The sequence below is a fragment of the Sus scrofa genome, chromosome 9 (genome assembly GCF_054392235.1).
Source record: "Sus scrofa isolate SSC_HxYL_T2T_F1_AM1 chromosome 9, Sscrofa_HxYL_maternal_Yorkshire_Landrace_v2.0, whole genome shotgun sequence".
In the NCBI taxonomy this organism is placed as follows: domain Eukaryota; kingdom Metazoa; phylum Chordata; class Mammalia; order Artiodactyla; family Suidae; genus Sus; species Sus scrofa.
The window spans coordinates 125,948,973-125,965,730 of NC_139391.1; the positions used below are offsets into that span (position 1 = coordinate 125,948,973).

At 41.7% G+C, this 16,758-nt stretch overlaps 1 protein-coding gene and 1 pseudogene across 8 annotated transcripts in view; both read left to right on the forward strand.

Annotated features, from left to right (window-relative positions):
• AXDND1 (axonemal dynein light chain domain containing 1) overlaps positions 1–16,758 on the forward strand; it is an 89,268-nt gene that overhangs the window by 4,378 nt on the left and 68,132 nt on the right. For 5 of the 8 annotated variants that reach the window (XR_014816355.1, XM_021063737.2, XM_084977800.1 and 2 more), the window contains 3 exons: positions 10,359–10,479; positions 11,571–11,656; positions 14,270–14,326. Coding sequence is in view for 7 of the 8 variants with exons in the window: in XM_021063737.2 (XP_020919396.2) it covers positions 10,359–10,479; positions 11,571–11,656; positions 14,270–14,326 (264 nt within the window). In the remaining variant the exon portion in view is untranslated. Of the gene's footprint in view, positions 1–10,358; positions 10,480–11,570; positions 11,813–14,269; positions 14,327–16,758 lie in introns of all 8 variants that reach the window. The other 3 variants (XM_084977803.1, XM_084977804.1, XM_084977805.1) reach the window with 2 other exon arrangements.
• LOC106505013 (glutathione S-transferase kappa 1 pseudogene) lies at positions 415–1,214 on the forward strand (annotated as a pseudogene).

Genomic DNA, 16,758 nt, shown 5'->3' on the forward strand with positions numbered 1-16,758 from the left:
TGTTGTAAATATCTGTATTTTACTCTATGCCTTCAGATATGGCTATAATTATTAATATCATAACTAGTGACTATAAGCCATTCGAAGTACTTGGAAAAAATAATTAGCTATATCTGAATGTGGCGATAAACTGACATTAAAGTTTTAACGTCAAATGACCTATGACTTGGAATTTTTAAAATGCGAAGACCTGTCATGCGGTAGAGAGGATAACGGCCTCCCTGAAATGTCCTCCCTTCAATCCTCAGAACCTATAGATGCATGTCTTATGTGGCGAAAGGGACTTTGCAGATGTGATGAAGGTTAAGGACCTTAATCTTGAGATTATCCTGAATTATCAAGATGGGCCCCCAAAGGAATCGCATGCTGCCTCACTTCCTGGGCTGCGACTGCTTTGCAGTTGTCCTCTGCAGCATGGGGCCCCTACTGTGACCCCTGGAGCTCTTCTGTGATGTGCTATCCCCCTCCTCCTGGCTGGCCTTCAAGGCTCTGTGCTGGTACAAGAACATCTGGAATGTCAGCCTCGAGCTTAAGTGCAGGGATCATGAAAGACAGCAGAAACCAGCTGCCAGCTATGCCTCCCCGCAAAGCTCTGTACTTGAAAGGTGACATTAAGCTCCTGGGACTGCATCTCCAGGTTTCCCTCCACTTCCCGAGAGATTTCTTCTCTGTGACCCTTGAAAAAGGAAGTTTGACAGCCATGCACTTCCTCATCTCAGTAAAACTGGAGCACCCGGCGATGTTGGAGAAAGTGTCCGGGGAACAGTGGATGCACATCTGGTCACGGGACGAAGACATCACAGAGCCCCAGAGCTTCCTGTCCACAGAAGAGAAGGCTGGCATGTCCACAGGACAGGCCCAGGACTTCCGGAAAGGGTCTCAACACCACAGGTGAAGAACCAGCTCAAGGAGACCACTGGGGCAGCCCACAGACCTGGGGTCTTTGGGCTGCCCATCCCTGTGACCCACCTGTATGACAGAACCCACATGCTGTCTGGCTCTGACCCGATGGAGTTGCTGGCACACCTGCTGGAAGAGAAGTGGATGGCCCTGTGCCTCCATCTGTAAATGCCAGACTTTAAGGAGCCCAAGGAAGCAAAGCTATTGGTATGAAACAGCAGACACATCTGCTCACCCCTTCACTGCAGGGCCCTGGGACTCTGGTTTCCTATCTGACAGGTTCTTCTGGGGCCCTGGGAGAGGCCAGGGAGGGGGCTCTGGTACATCATCTACTGTTAGTCTCATGGCTGCTGTTACTTCAGTGGCTCATGAGAGCTCCAAGCTCTGCTTTCCACAAAATAAACCTAACGCCATTCAGCAGCCTGTTAAAAAAAAAAAAAAAAAAAAAAAAAGATGGGCCCAACCTAATGGCCTGAGTCTTCAAAGTGGAAAAGGAAGGAAGGCGAATGGGACAGAGAGAGGAGACAGAAGACAGGACAGATTCGAAACATGAGAGGAGTTAAGTCTGCCCCTCCTGGCTTGGAAGATAGAGGAAGGGAGGACACAAGCTAAGAACGCCATTGGCCACTAAAATCTGGGACCAGCTTTCAGCTGACAACCAGGAAACAGCAATTTCAGTCTTAGACCTGAAAGGAACGGAGTCGTGGTCACCCAAACAGGCACAGAAATGAATCTCCCCTGGAGCATTCAGGAAGGGACACAGCCCTGCCAACAGATTTATTTTATCCTAGTGAGACCTGTGTTGGACTTCTTACTTCCAGAACTGTAAGATAATAAATTTCTGTTGGTTAAGTTGCTGATTGTTATGGCACCAGTAGAAAATCCACGTGGACACAATGAATAGTATTCTTAACAAGGGGTAACTTGTTCACCAGCCTTAAATATTCAGAGCACAGCCGTAAAATGCAAAGCGATCAAGCACATAGGCTCTGAGTAATATTTTTTGATGGCTCTATCAACCAGAATTCAGTGCAGAAAATAAATACTCTAGATATTTTAAGCAAAAAATTGAGTATTTACAAAGCTGTTGGAAGGGCTGAAGGAGCAGGTGTGAAGTGATGCCTTTGGGAATAACTCTCAGAAGAGGATGGAATTAATGCTTCATGGAGGCTGCTGCTTCTGAGGCTGTCACAAAAGTTTAAGGGTATGCTCCCTTGATTAGACATTTGTGCAAAGAAGATAAAAATGCCCAATAAGTACATGAAAAGATCTTCAGCATCATTAGCCTTAAGGAAATGCAAATCAAACCACAGTGAAATACTATTTCACGTGTAGTAGGATGGCCATAATGAAAAAATAGACAATATCAAGTGTTGGTGAGGATATAACAAAATTGGAAGTATCATACATTACTGATGGGACTGTAAAATGACATAGCCTCTTTGGGAAATAATTTGGCACCTCCTCAGAAAGTTAAACAGAATTACCATTTGACCCAGTAATTCTACTCCTAGGTATATACACAAGAGAATTGAAACTTTATGCCCAGAAACTTTTACATGGGTATTATTGGCAACAGTATTATTATTATTATTACTTTTCTTTTCCTTTTTTTTTTTTTTTTTTTTTTTAGGTCTGCACCCGCAGCATATGGAGGTTCCCAGACTAGGGGTCGAATTGGGGCTGTAGCTGCTGCTCTACACCATAGCCACAGCAATGCTAGATCCTAGCTGCATCTACAACCTACACCACAGCTCACGCCAATGCCAGATCCTTAATGCACTGAGCAAGGCCAGGGACTGAATCTGTGTCCTCATGGGTACTAGTCGGATACGTTTCCGAGAGCCATGACAGGAACTCTTCATTATTTTTGTTTTTTGTTTGTTTTTTTTTTTTGGCCGTGCCTACAGCATGCAGAGGTTCCCGGGCCAGGGACTGAACCAGGGCCACAGCAGTAACAACACCAAATCCTAAACCATTAGGCCGCCAGGACACCCCAGTAGCATTATCTGTATAGCCCCAAAGCAGAAACAACCCAACTGTCCATCAGTTGATGAAAATATAAATGTGGCACATGATGGAAGATTATGCAGCCTTAAAAAGGAGTAAAGTACTGATACATGCTATAACATCAATGAACTTTGAAAACATTATGCTAACTGAAAGAAGGTATTCCCCAAAGGGCATATATAATATGTTTTTGTTTATATGAAGTGTCCAGAATAGGCAAATCCATAGAGACAAAACGTATATGAGTGGTTTCCAAGAACTGGGAGTGAAGAGATTGGGGAATTATTGGTAATTGCTAAGGGGTTTCTTTCTGGGGTGATGAAATATTCTGGAATTAGATACTGGTGATGGTTGTACAACTTTGTGGATATACTAAAAACTTTCACGTTATGAATATACTAAAAACATGTAAATATACTTTTTAAAAGGATGAATTTAGTTCCTGCTGTGGTACAGTGGGTTCAGAATCCCTCATTGTCACTGCAGTGGGTCAGGTTGCTGCTGTGGCACGGGTTTGACCCCTGGCCCAGGGTTTTCCACATGTGCGGCCAAACAAGAAAACAAATAAAAACTAACCCCCAAAAGGAGTTCCCTGTGGTGCAATGGGATCAGCCATGTCTGTGCAGCACCAGGACACAGGTTTGATCCATGGCTGATGCAGTGGGTTAAAGGATCCAGCATTGCCACAGCTGCGGCCTGGGTTGCAGCTGCAGCTGGGATCTGATCCCTGGCCCGGGAACTCCATATGCCTCGGAGTGGCCAAAAAAGAAAAAAATTAAATGATTTTTTTTGGTATGTGAATTATATTGCAATAAAAAATACCCCCTTAGCTGTGATCCAGGGATCAGGAGACTAAAATCAATAAGCTGTCACTGCTGGCTGCTGTTACTACACTGCTTCTCTGGAGCTGGGTAGCAGAAGGATGAATCCTGAATTGCTGCTCAGGAAAATTACTTTGCCATGATGTTTCTGGCAGAATCAGCTAAAACTTGGCAGGAAATTGGCTTCTGCCTCACTTTTATGTCCAAAATCTTGAAAAGTGTGTCTACTCATGGAACTTAGTTCATACTCAGGTCCTCCAATCTGGGAAAGCATTTCCTTCCTCTCTGGTCCAAAGAGGGTATCTAACACACAAGGGCCTAATGTATTCCGGTACTGTACTATGGTTCAGAAGCAACCAGGCAGTCCTCAGGAAACTTCTAGCTTCACAGAGTTCCTGTCATGGTGCAGTGGAAACAAATCTGACTAGGAACCTTGAGGTTGCAGGTTCAATCCCTGGCCTTGCTCAGTGGGTGGAGGATTTGGTGTTGCTGTGCCCTGTAGTGTAGCTCGAAGATGCAGCTTGGATCCCGTGTTGCTGTGGCGGCTACAGCTCCAATTGGACCCCTAGCCTGGGAACCGCCATATGCTGCAGGTGTGGCCCTAAAAAGCAAAAAAAGAAAAAGAAACTTGTAGCTTCATAAGTCATTACCAGAATTATTGAAAGATTATATTATGTCATAGGTTCTGACAGAAAGGTGCAGAGTTTTAAATACATTTTAGGAAGACTTAATTTTGCTTAAAAAGGATACCTCAGTTATTTGGAAAATTAGTATCTCTAAAATACCTTATTCCCTGATAACTTCAGATCAAACCTGTGTTTATTGATGTATGTATATAAGTCAACCAGTGATGATTTGGAGAACAGTTTGAAGTATGAACTCAGTTTGATAATCGAAGGGGTTGGAGAAAGGGATGAAAAATGTCTTTTTTTTCCCCCACCTCCCCCCCCACCCCCATTACCTTGGCTAGAACCTCCAGTACAATGTTAACTAGAAGTGTTAAGAGTGTATGTCTTGTCCTATCCTTGACCTTGGAGGGAAAGCTTTTGTTCTTCATTAGAAGTATAATGTTAGCTGTGGGTTTTATCAGGCTGAGCACCATACCTCTGTTCCTGGTTTGAATGTTTTTGTTATGAATGGATGTTGGATTTTGTCACATTTGTTTTCTCCCAGTATGACTGTGCATTTGTTCCTTTTAATCTATTGGCATAATGTATTTTTTTCATTTTATTTTATTTTTATTTATTTTTCCACTGTACAGCATGGGGACCAAGTTACACACACACATATACATACTTTTTCCTCCCATTGTTGTGTTGCGATGTAAGTATCTAGACATAGTTCTCAATGCTACACAGCAGGATCTCATTGTAAATCCATTCCAAGAGCAATAGTTTGCATCCGGTAACCCCAAGCTCCTGATCCCTCCCACTCCCTCCCTCTCCCCCTGGGCAGCCACAAGTCTATTCTCCAAGTCTATGATTTTCTTTTCGGTGAAAACGTTCATTTGTGCTGTATATTAGATTCCAGTTATAAGTGATATCATATGGTATTTTCTTTCTTTTTCTGACTTATTTCACTCAGTATGAGAGTCTCTAGTTCCATCCATGTTGCTGCAAATGGCATTATGTCATTCTTTTTTATGGCTGAGTAGTATTCTGCTGTGTATACATACCACATCTTCCTAATCCAATCGTCTGTCGATGGACATTTGAGTTGTTTCCATGTCTTGGCTATTGTGAATAGTGCTGCAATGAACGTGCAGGTGCATGTGTCTTTTTTAGGAAAGTTTTGTCTGGTTATAAGCCCAGGAGTGGGATTGCTGGGTCATACAGTAGTTCTATGTATAGATTTCTAAGGTACCTCCATACTGTTGTCCATAGTGGTTGTACCAGTTTGCATTCCCACCAACAGTGCAGGAGGGTTCCCTTTTCTCCACAACCCCTCCAGCACTTGTTACTTGTGGATGTATCAATGATGGCCATTCTTACTGGTGTGAGGTAGTATCTTATGGTAGTTTTGATTTGCATTTCTGTGATAATCAGGGATGTTGAGCATTTTTTCATGTGCTTATTGGCCATCTGTATATCTTCCTTGGAGAACTGTCTATTCAGGTCTTTTGCCCATTTTTCCATTGGGTGGTTAGCTTTTTTTGCTGTTGATTCTTTTTTTTTTTTTAACTCAATGAATTTAATTAATTAATTAATTAATTAATTAATTTTTGTCCTTTTGCCTTTTCTAGGGCCGCTTCCTGTGGCATATGGAGGTTCCCAGGCTAGGGGTCTAATCGGAGCTGTAGACGCCGGCCTACACCACAGCCACAGCAACGTGGGATCCTAGCCTTGTCTGCAACTTACACCACAGCTCATGGCAACACCAGATCCTTAACCTACTGAGTGAGGCCAGGGATCGAACCCTCAACCTCATGGTTCCTAGTCGGATTCGTTAACCACTGCGCCATGATGGGCACTCCTTAACTCAGTGAATTTTATTACATTTATAGTTGTACAATGATCATCAAAGAATTTCTTTTTTAAAATTTTTTTATTAATGATTTTTATTTTTCCATTATAGCTGGTTTACAGTGTTCTGTCAGTTTTCTACTGTAGAGCAAGGATTTCTTAAAAGTCTAATAAAATCAGGTTTTTATGTTATGGCTAAGAATCAGGTTTTTGTTTTCTTTGTTTTTGTTTTCTCCTTTGGCTGCACTAGTGGCATGCGGAAGTTCCTGGGCCAGAGATCAACCTGAGCTGTAGGAGGTCCTGCTGTGGCACAGTGGGTTAATGATCTAGCTTATCTCTGTGAAGATGTGGGTTTGATCCCTGGCCTGGTGTAGTGGGTTAAGTAAGGATCTGGCTCAGATTCAGTCCCTGGCCAGGGAAGTTCCATGTGCTGCAAGTGCCCCTGAAAAAGAAAAAAGAAGTAGTTGGAGTTCTCGTTATGGCTCAGCTGGTTAAGTAGCATGGATAGCACCATGGATACTACCCAACTAGTATCCATGAGGATGCGGGTTCAATCCTTGGTCTCACTCCAGAGGGTTAAGGACCCAGCATTGCTGCAGGCTTCGGTGTAGGTTACAGATGTGGCTCGTTTCTTGAGTGGCTGTGGCATAGGCTGGCAGGTGCAGCCTGGGACCCCTAGCCTGAGACCCCTAGCCTGAGAACTTCCATGTGTCTCTGGTGTGGCCCTAAAAACCAAAATAAAACTTAAAAAAAAAAAAAACAAACCCTGCCATAGCACAACCTGTTGCATTGACAATACTGGATCCTTAACACACTGAGCCACATGGGAAGTCCAGAATCAGGTTTTTTGTTTTTATATTTTTTTGTATTTATTTTTTCAATAAAAAATATTTTCTAGAAGAGTAGAAGCACGTGACTTACCATGAGAGTTTTATGAAAAATATGTCTATTTTTGACAAAAATTATATTCTAACAAATAAGATATTTCCTCTAAAAATAAAGATACCAATAATTCAAGAATAGAAATATAAAAGGCTTCTAAAATTACTCTTTGAGAAAATTTGAATGACAGTTACAAAACCAATATTTCCTTTATAAAGAAGTAGATTATGGAGTTCCCACTGCGGCTGAGTGGAAACGAATCTGACTAGCATCATGAGGATACAGGTTCGATCCCTGGCCTTGCTCAGTGGATTAAGGATTCGGTGTTGCTGTGAGGTGTGGTGTAGGGATTGCAGACACAGCTCAGATCTGGCATTGCTGTGGCCGTGGCATAGGCCAGTAGCTATAGCTCTGATTAGACCCCTATGCAACCTCCATATGCCCGAGGATGCAGCCCTAAAGACACACACACAAAAGTGGATTATGTATATATATATAGATGAAGCATTCAATGTTTTTAGCTAACAAAACAGTCATATTGGCCAACCTCTCCAGCAGTTACTGGTGTGGTAGAAACTGATGTCCCAAGATTCTGAGAGTAGCTTAAAAAAAATAACTTTATGCCATGTCTTTGACACATAAAAACTGTGTGTGTACACATATAAGGTGTACAACTTATGTTTTGATAAATGTATATACATTGTAAAAGATCACTACAATCAAGCAAAAAGAATCCATTATCTCTATATAGTTACCATTTGTGTATGTTGAGAAGATTACGATTTATTCTTGGCAAATTTCAAGTATACAATGCATATTGTTAACTTATTATCACTATGCTGTACATTGGATTTCCATTTTACATAACTGAAACTTTACTTGTCTTTTGTCTTTTTAGGGCTGTACCCACGGCATATGGAGGTTCCCAGTCTAGGGGTCTAATTGGAGCCACAGCAATGCAGGATCTGAGCTGTGTCTGCGACCTACACCACAGCTCATAGCAATGCCGGATCCTTAACCTACTGAGTGAGGCCAGGGATTGAACCCACAAACTCATGGTTCCTAGTCGGATTCATTTCCGCTGCTCCACGACGGGAACTCCCCTGAAGCTTTGTACTTTTGACCCAGTTTCACCCTTTGCTCCTACTTCCCTCCTCTCACATAAGCGTGAGACCATGCAGTATTTATCTTTCTCTGTTTGGCTTATTTCACTTAGCATAATGGTCACCAGTTTTCATCTGTGTTGTCACAAATGGCAGGATTTTCTTCTTTGTTAAATCTGAATAACATTGCATTGTAGGGAGTTCCCATTGTGGCTCAGTGGTTAACAAATCTGACTAGGAACCATGAGGTTGCGGGTTCGATCCCTGGCCTTGCTCAGTGGGTTAAGGATCCGGCATTGCTGTGAGCTGTGGTGTAGGTTGCAGATGCGGCTCGGATCCCTTGTTGCTGTGGCTCTGGCCTAGGCCGGCAGCAACAGCTCCAATTAGACCCCTAGCCTGAGAACCTCCTATGCCGTAGGAGCGGCCCTAGAAAAGGTGAAAAGACAAAAAAAAAAAAAAAAAAAAAAAGAAAAGGCAAAAACATTGCATTGTTTAAGTATGTATTCCACATTTTCTTCATACACTTATTTGTCAGTGGGCGTTTAGGTAGTTTCCATGTCCTAGCTATTGTCAATAATGCTGCAATTTGGAAGTGTAGTATCTCTTCAAGATCCAGATTTCCTTTCTTTGGAATATGCATCCAGAATTGGGGTTGTTGGATCATGTGGTAGTTCTATTTTTTATTTTCCTTTTTTGAGGAACCTTCATACTGTTTTACATAATGGCTGTACCCATTAAAGCTGGGGGGAGAGGCAGAGAGAGTTGAAAACTATGTGCAGTAAGTGGCATGATTAAAACTTCTATAGGGAGGAGTTGCTGTTGTGGCGCAACAGAAACAAATCTGACCAGGGACCAAGAAGTTGCAGGTTCAATCCCTGGCCTCGATTAGTGGGTTAAAGATCTGGCATTACTGTGAGTTGTGGTGTAGGGTGCAGACTCGGCTTGGATCTGGCATTGCTGTGGCTGTGGCGTAGGCCAGCAGCTGTAGCTCCAATTTAAACCCTAGCCTGGGAACCTCCATATGCTTCAGGTGTGGCCCTAAAAAGCAAAAAACAAAAACGAAAACAACCCCTGCTATAAGCAGGTAAATCTGGCAGAAGGATGTAGAATATACTAGCGAGACACAAGAATCCACATAAAAAGCAATGACAGCTTCGACTAACGATTTGGCATTGGCAAGAGACAAGAGGACTAACCACTGGGATGGTGGAGGAGTGACTGTGAAATTAATAAATGTTAGTGAAAGGTGGATCTTGAGGACAAAGGATGGGATCAATTATGGATGCTGAGATTTTGATGAGTAGCGTGGTGGTGTTGACAGGATTAGTGAATACCGAAGGGTGAAAAGTTGGAATGGAGGAGAATTATGGAGCTGTACCCAGAGGTAATAAATGTGAGATTTGTTAGCATTGCCAAGGGAAAGAAGAACAGAGGGATGAGGACAGAAAGTTGTGGCGCATTTCCATTTAGAAGGCAGGAGGTCGCAGAGGTGCCCGAGAAGGAGTCATTGGGACGAAAGAACTGGGAGAATCCAGTCACACAGAGGATAGAGGAGAAGAGGGTGTTTTTAAAAAGAGAGGGGATCAAGCCTGGAAAATATTCCAAGAAAACAGTAGACCATGAGAACTGATGACTTCGCTGTAGGAAGTCATCGTCAGCTTTTTGGAGTGTGATTTCACAAGAGAAATAGGGATGAAATCGGATGGCAGGGAAATTTTAAGAAGTCTAATGTTTCGCAGCAAGTGAGTCATAGATCAATCAAGGTAACTTGACCACACCATGTGGTCAAGGGAAGATTTTTTAGAAGGAGAGACTTGAGTTATAGACCAAGGGGAATGTTCTGAGAGAGGGGGAAATACACAGAAATTATGATTGGGGAATGAGACCCCCAAGGATGTGGGCGAAGATGAGATCAAGGACAAAGGGAGGAAATCATTCCAGGAAGAGACTGCATCCGAACCTGACATTGAGGGAAAGGCGGCTGGGAAATTTGAGGTGGAGAAGAGGAAGAATGTGGGAGAAAACGTCTAATGCCTCAGCCTTCGTGGTAAAGTATGCGGTAAGGGGACCCGTCTTGTGTCCCTTTTTACCCACCAGAAGGTTGTGGGTGTGGACCTTACCACTTTTATGCAGGAGCCAAACAAAATTTATTTTGTCAATATCTTTTTCTTATCTTTTAGGGATATTTCGTTTCTGTATGATGTTAAATATGTGAAAGGAGAGACGAGGGAGAGCGCGGTTTGTCCCCCGCAGATGGAACGTTCGTCACAGTCACACGATGGCGTCATTGTGCCTCATAAGGTAAATAAAGTACTTAACAAATTATTTCCCCATCCTCTCTCTGCTTAAAAAAACCCATCTCCCCCAGATATAAGTCCATGTTATAAGGGCCTGCATTATGTTTTCATAGCGCTTCCTAAGTATTTCCAGACAAGGGCATTTAGCGAGAGAAGATCAGATATCTTATTTTAAGCCATTCTCCAAACTACAGTTACTTACTGTAATCTAGAAAATGTAGTATAGGAGACAGTGTTTTTTAAAAAAGAAACCCACAGTTTTAAGTTGTAGAATTCTTGAAACTAACACAACATTGTAAATCAATTATATTTCAGTTTTAAAAAAGGCAAAAAATTGTAGAATTCTTATTTTTGGCATATTGCTAAGGTGAATTTTAAATTCTCATTAAATTTTAAAGTCAGGGAGTTCCCGTCGTGGCGCAGTGGTTAACGAATCCCACTAGGAACCATGAGGTTGCGGGTTCGGTCCCTGCCCTTGCTCAGTGGGTTAACGATCTGGCGTTGCCGTGAGCTGTGGTGTAGGTTGCAGACGCTGCTCGGATCCTGCGTTGCTGTGGCTCTGGCGTAGGCCGGTGGCTACAGCTCCGATTGGACCCCTAGCCTGGGAACCTCCATATGCCGAGGGAGCGGCCCAAGAAATAGCAACAACAACAACAACAAAAAGACAAAAGACAAAAAAAAAAAAAAAAAAAAAAAATTTTAAAGTCAGTAGATTTTTGTGTAACTAATACTAAAACCAAGACTGTTCTTAAATTTGTGGGTTTTTTTTTTTTTTTTGGTTGTGCTCACAACATACAGAAGTTCCTGGACCAGGGATCGAACCCATGCCACAGCACTGACTCAAGCCACAACAGTGACAATGCCAGATTCTTAATTGCTAGGCCACCAGGAAACTCCCACGGTTGATTTTTTTAATTTGCGCTCTGCTAAAAGTTACTGCTCTCTGCCATGACCCATATGAATATTGTCATTTCTCTAATCAAAATCTCTTAATAAATAGTATCCCTTTAGGGTAGGAATTAGAATTTGTGCACTTCAGTTTTTTTTTTGTTTGTTTAATCGACTAATGTTTTTATTCTTATTGTTCTTTCTAAGCCAAAGAAACTAACAGATACTTTGATTCCTGAAGAATTTCACATTGTGTCAAACACAGGCGTTTCAGGTTTGGAGTGTTACGATGAGTGAGTACCATGCTATATACGGAATGTCTGAGAAGTTGAACTGTTTCTTATTTCCCAGACACAGAGAAATCTGAGCGGTTCATTCATGTTCCCAGGCAATATCTACACTGAAATGGGTAAACATTTGGCCTGTCATCCTCATGCAATTTAAGAAAGGTATCAAACACTAATGAAAAAAATCTTAAAGTTTGACACAACAAGGATTTCCTGTATAATGCAAGAAACTATATTCAATGTCTTATAATAACCTATAATGGAAAAGAATCTGAAAAAGAATTAAATGGATATAGTTCACTTTGTTGTATACCTGAAGCTAACACCATATTGGCAATCAACTATATTTCAGTTGAAAAAAAAAGAGTTTGGGATTTCCGCGATTAAATGGTTCTCTGTCTTTTCCTGTTGTTTACTTTTGAATTAAAAAAAAAATAGACCTTTGTTTTGAATGCTTGCCATGCCTTTTTAGGAATGGTTTTGAGCCGTGATAAAGGAAAGTATTCCTCTAAGCTGGAATGTTAGAATGCATACCCTAAGGCTTAGCTCTAGACTTCAGACTAGGTATTTCCAGTTTTCTTTGGTTTCTACTTATGGGACTAAGAATGAGACCTTGCTTTTCTTTTCTGAAACAGCACTTAAATGTGTCCTAGTTTAAAAAACTAGGAGTTCCTGTCGCAGCTCAGCGAAAATGAATCTGACTAGCATCTATGAAGATTCGATCCTTGGCCTCACTCAGTGGGTTAAGGATCTGGCGTTGCTCTGAGCTGTGGTGTAGGTTGCAGATGCGACTTAGATCTGGTGTTGCTGTGGCTATGGCGTAGGTCAACAGCTACAGCTCCAGTTTGACTCCTATCCTGAGAACTTCCATATGCCCAGGGCGTGGCCCTAAAAAGCCAAAAACAAAAACAAAAAACAAAAAACCCAGAAAACAAAACTAGAACTTTGGACTAGATTTTATAGTAAAATATCTAGAAACTGTCACTGCTTTTACTTTATCTGACATGTATGTTACATGGCATTTCTTTCTGAACATGAATTTCAGAACAATGTTTTGCCAGAGGGACTAAATGGAACTCATTTTTTGGGCAGCTTTTAATTTTTATATAATTTCAAAATTCTAAAAAATGTTACATAAATAGTACAAGGGCCTCTCATATACCCTCTATCCTGACTCACTGTTTTCATTTTGCCTCATTTGCTCAAATACACACACGCTTAAACTATTCAAAAGTAAGTTGGAGACATCATGACCCTTTGCCACCAAATACTTTAGTATATATTTCCTAGCAACCCACTAGTTTTAGATCTTTTTTTTTTTTGTCCTTTTAGGGCCACACCTGCAGCATTTGGAGGTTCCCAGCCTAGGGGTCCAATTAGAGCTGTAGCCTCCGGCCTACACCACAGACAGAGCAACGCCAGATTGAGCTGCATCTGTGACCTACACCACAGCTCACAGCAATGTTGGATCCTTAACCCACTGAGCCAGGCCAGGGATCAAACCTGCGTCCTCATGGATGCTAATCAGATTCCTTTCTACTGAACCATGACAGGAACTCCAAGTTTTAGATGTTTTTAATGACTTTTTAGCTCCGTCATTTCTTAAATGTTTATCAGTTGCCATTTTATAATACAGACTCACAGATTTCTATTATTTTCTGTGGGTTATAATTCCTTGATATCATTGACGTTCAAGTTTTTCCTGGTTTTGCCAATGTGAGCCCCTTTGAGCTGGCTCTTCTTTTCCTTAGGCATGTCCCCATCATTCTTTGAATGTTTTCTTGTTTTCTGGCTCAGTATGATTTTTCAGGTTCATGTTATATTTCCCAACTCCCGCTCTAGAATGAGCTGTGAGTCCTTTCTCCAAGGGAGTACCATTTCCTCTTAGTGGACAAGGACACTTAGAAACCAAGATCTGGGTGTTGGGTGTGCTCTTTGCTCCTAGGGTTTTATTGTTTCTAGGCGCTCACGCACACTCCTTTTTGAAACTTTATTTTGAGTCTTTATATTCCCTGGAGATTTTTCACTAATACAAATTCTGAAAATTCACCTTATTACCCAATACCCAACTGTGTTCCATTAGGGGGCAGAATCAGAGGAACTATTTTTAACTAGGGAGAGAAAAAGGTATATAAATAATAATGAATTTGAAGGATTATTATGAGGTTCTCAATGTGATACCCATTTAGGTACAAACAAATACTTCCAGAGGACAGATACATATGCTGCACGCCAGGAAAACTGGGTTCTCCTTCTATCTCTGCGTATTAATTTTATAAGCTGTTTAGTCACCTAACTTTGTTGGCTTCAGTGTTCGTACAATACTCTTCCACCTTTGATTTTTCTTTTTTTAATGAATCGGAGAAACTTTTGTATTGTGAAATATTGAGGAGTATGATCAAAGCTCTTTAAAAAATGTTTACTATGATAAGTATCATAGCTGTATCTGGAGATATCTAAGACTCTTTAGTTATAATCTTATGGGTAAAACGATGGGCCTTTCTGATGGCCTCCAAGGTTCTCAGCTCTATGAGGTCTTAAGTTTTTCATGTTGTGTTATGTGATAAACAGGCCAGATAATTTTCTTACAGTAACATTTACCTGTCTTGCTCATTGCAGCAAATATACTACTCTCCTCACAGACAGTGAAAATAGACTATTGCTCTTCCCGTCCATGTAAGTACAGTTTGTTTTTGAAAGTGTTTCTTAGAAAGAATAACATATAAATATATATTCCTTTTTTTCTTTTTGGCTGCTATGGCACATGGAAGTTCCTGGACCAGGGATTGAACCCATGTCACAGCAGTGACATTGCCGGATCTTTAACCTCCTGAGCCATCAGGGAATTCCTGTCTTCTTTCTTATTGGTAGTTTATGACACAAAAATATTAAAAATTACAGCAGATACCCAAGATAATAAATGCCCACAATTCTACCATCTAATCATTGTTTTCATTTGTCCAATTGTGTATTGATTTTCTACATATTTAAAATTTGTAGTAATATTGAAGTACTGTAAAATGCTTTCTTAAACGGTCTTAAATGGTTTTTTTGTTTTTAAATTTTATTTCATTGTGGTAAGAATACTTAACACGAGATCTGCCCTCTTAGCAATTTTTTTTTTTTTTTTGTCTTTTCTAGGGCCGCACCCGCAGCATATGGAGGTTCCCAGGCTTGGGGTCTAATTGGAGCTGTTGCTGCCGACCTACGCTAGAGCCACAGCAATGGAGGATCCAGGTTGCGTCTGCAACCTACACCACAGCTCACGGCAACGCTGGATCCTTAACCCACTGAGCGAGGTCAGGAATCGAACCCGCAACCTCATGGTTCCTAGTCGGATTCGTTAACCACTGTGCCACGATGGGAACTCCCTTAGCAAATTTTTAAGTGTGTAATACAATGTTGTTAATTATAGGCACACTGTTGTATAGAAGATCTGTAGACCCTTTTGCTTAACTGAAATGTTATGCCCATTGACTAGGAATTTCCCATTTCCTTTTTCTCCCCAGTTCCTTGAAACCACCATTCTACTTTCTGATTCTATGAGTTTGAATATTTTATTTTATTTGTTTTTATTTTTAAATTTAATTTTATTTTTTTTTTGTCTCTTTGTTATTCTAGGGCCTCACCCACGGCATATGGAGGTTCCCAGGCCAGGGGTTGAATCAGAGCTATAGCTGCCGGCCTACGCTAGAGCCACAGCAATGCGGGATCCGAGCCTTGTCTGCGACCTACACCACAGCTCATAGCAACACCAGATCCTTAACCCACTGAGCAAGGCCAGGGATCGAACCCGCAACCTCATGGTTCCTAGTCAGATTCGTTTCTACTGCGCATGACAGGAACTCCGTATTTCTTTTTCTTTTTTCTTTTTTTCTTTTTAGGGCTGCACCCACAGCATATGGGGGTTCCCAGATTAGGGGTCCAGTCGGAGCTGCAGCTGTCAGCCTATACCACAGCCGCAGCAACAAGGAATCTGAGCTGCATCTGCAACGTACACTGCAGCTCATGGCAACGCCAGCTTCTTAACCCATTGAGGGAAGCCAGAGAAGGAACCCGCATCCTCATGGATACTAGTCGGGTTCGTTAACTGCTGAGCCATGAAGGGACCTCTGAGTTTGACTATTTTAGATTCCTCATATAAGTGGAATCAAGCAGTATTTGTTCTTCTGTCACTGGCTTATTTCACTTAGCATAATATCCTCCAGGTGTATCCATGTTGTTGCATATTGCAGAATTTCCTCCATTTTTTAATGGCTGAATAAAGTGCCTTTGTATGTGTATACCACATTCTCTTTATCCATTCATTCATCGGTGGATATTTAGGTTATTTCTACATCCTGGCTCTTGTGAATAGTGCTTCAGTGAACATGGGAGTACTAATATCTCTTCAACATTCCTGATTTTAGGTCTTTTGGATAAATATTCAGAAGTGAGATTGTTGGATCATATATAGAATACTCTTGCATTCTACATTTAACCACTGTTAGTATTTCTCCATTTTGCTATAGGCTTTTCTTTTTTTTTTTTTTGCTTTTTAGGGCTGCACTAGCAGCATATGAAAGTTCCCAGGCTAGGGGTCAAATCAGAGCTATAAGCTGCAGGCCTACACCATAGCCACAGCAACATGGGATGTAAGCTGCATCTGTGACCTACACCACAGCTCACAGCAGCACCAGACCTTTAACCCACTGAGCTAGGCCAGGGATCAAACCCACATTCTCATGGATACTAGTTGAATTCGTTTCCACTGTGCCACAATGGCAATTCCTGCTATAGGCTTTTTTTCTTCTTATTGCTACTTTGTCCCTTTTCTTTTTTTTTTTTTTGTCTTTTGTCTTTTTGTTGTTGTTGTTGTTGTTGTTGCTATTTCTTGGGCCGCTCCCGCGGCATATGGAGGTTCCCAGGCTAGGGGTTGAATCGGAGCTGTAGCCACCGGCCTACGCCAGAGCCACAGCAATGCGGGATCCGAGCCGCATCTGCAACCTACACCACAGCTCACGGCAACGCCAGATCGTTAACCCACTGAGCAAGGCCAGGGACCGAACCCGCAACCTCATGGTTCCTAGTGGGATTCGTTAACCACTGCGCCACGACGGGAACTCCCC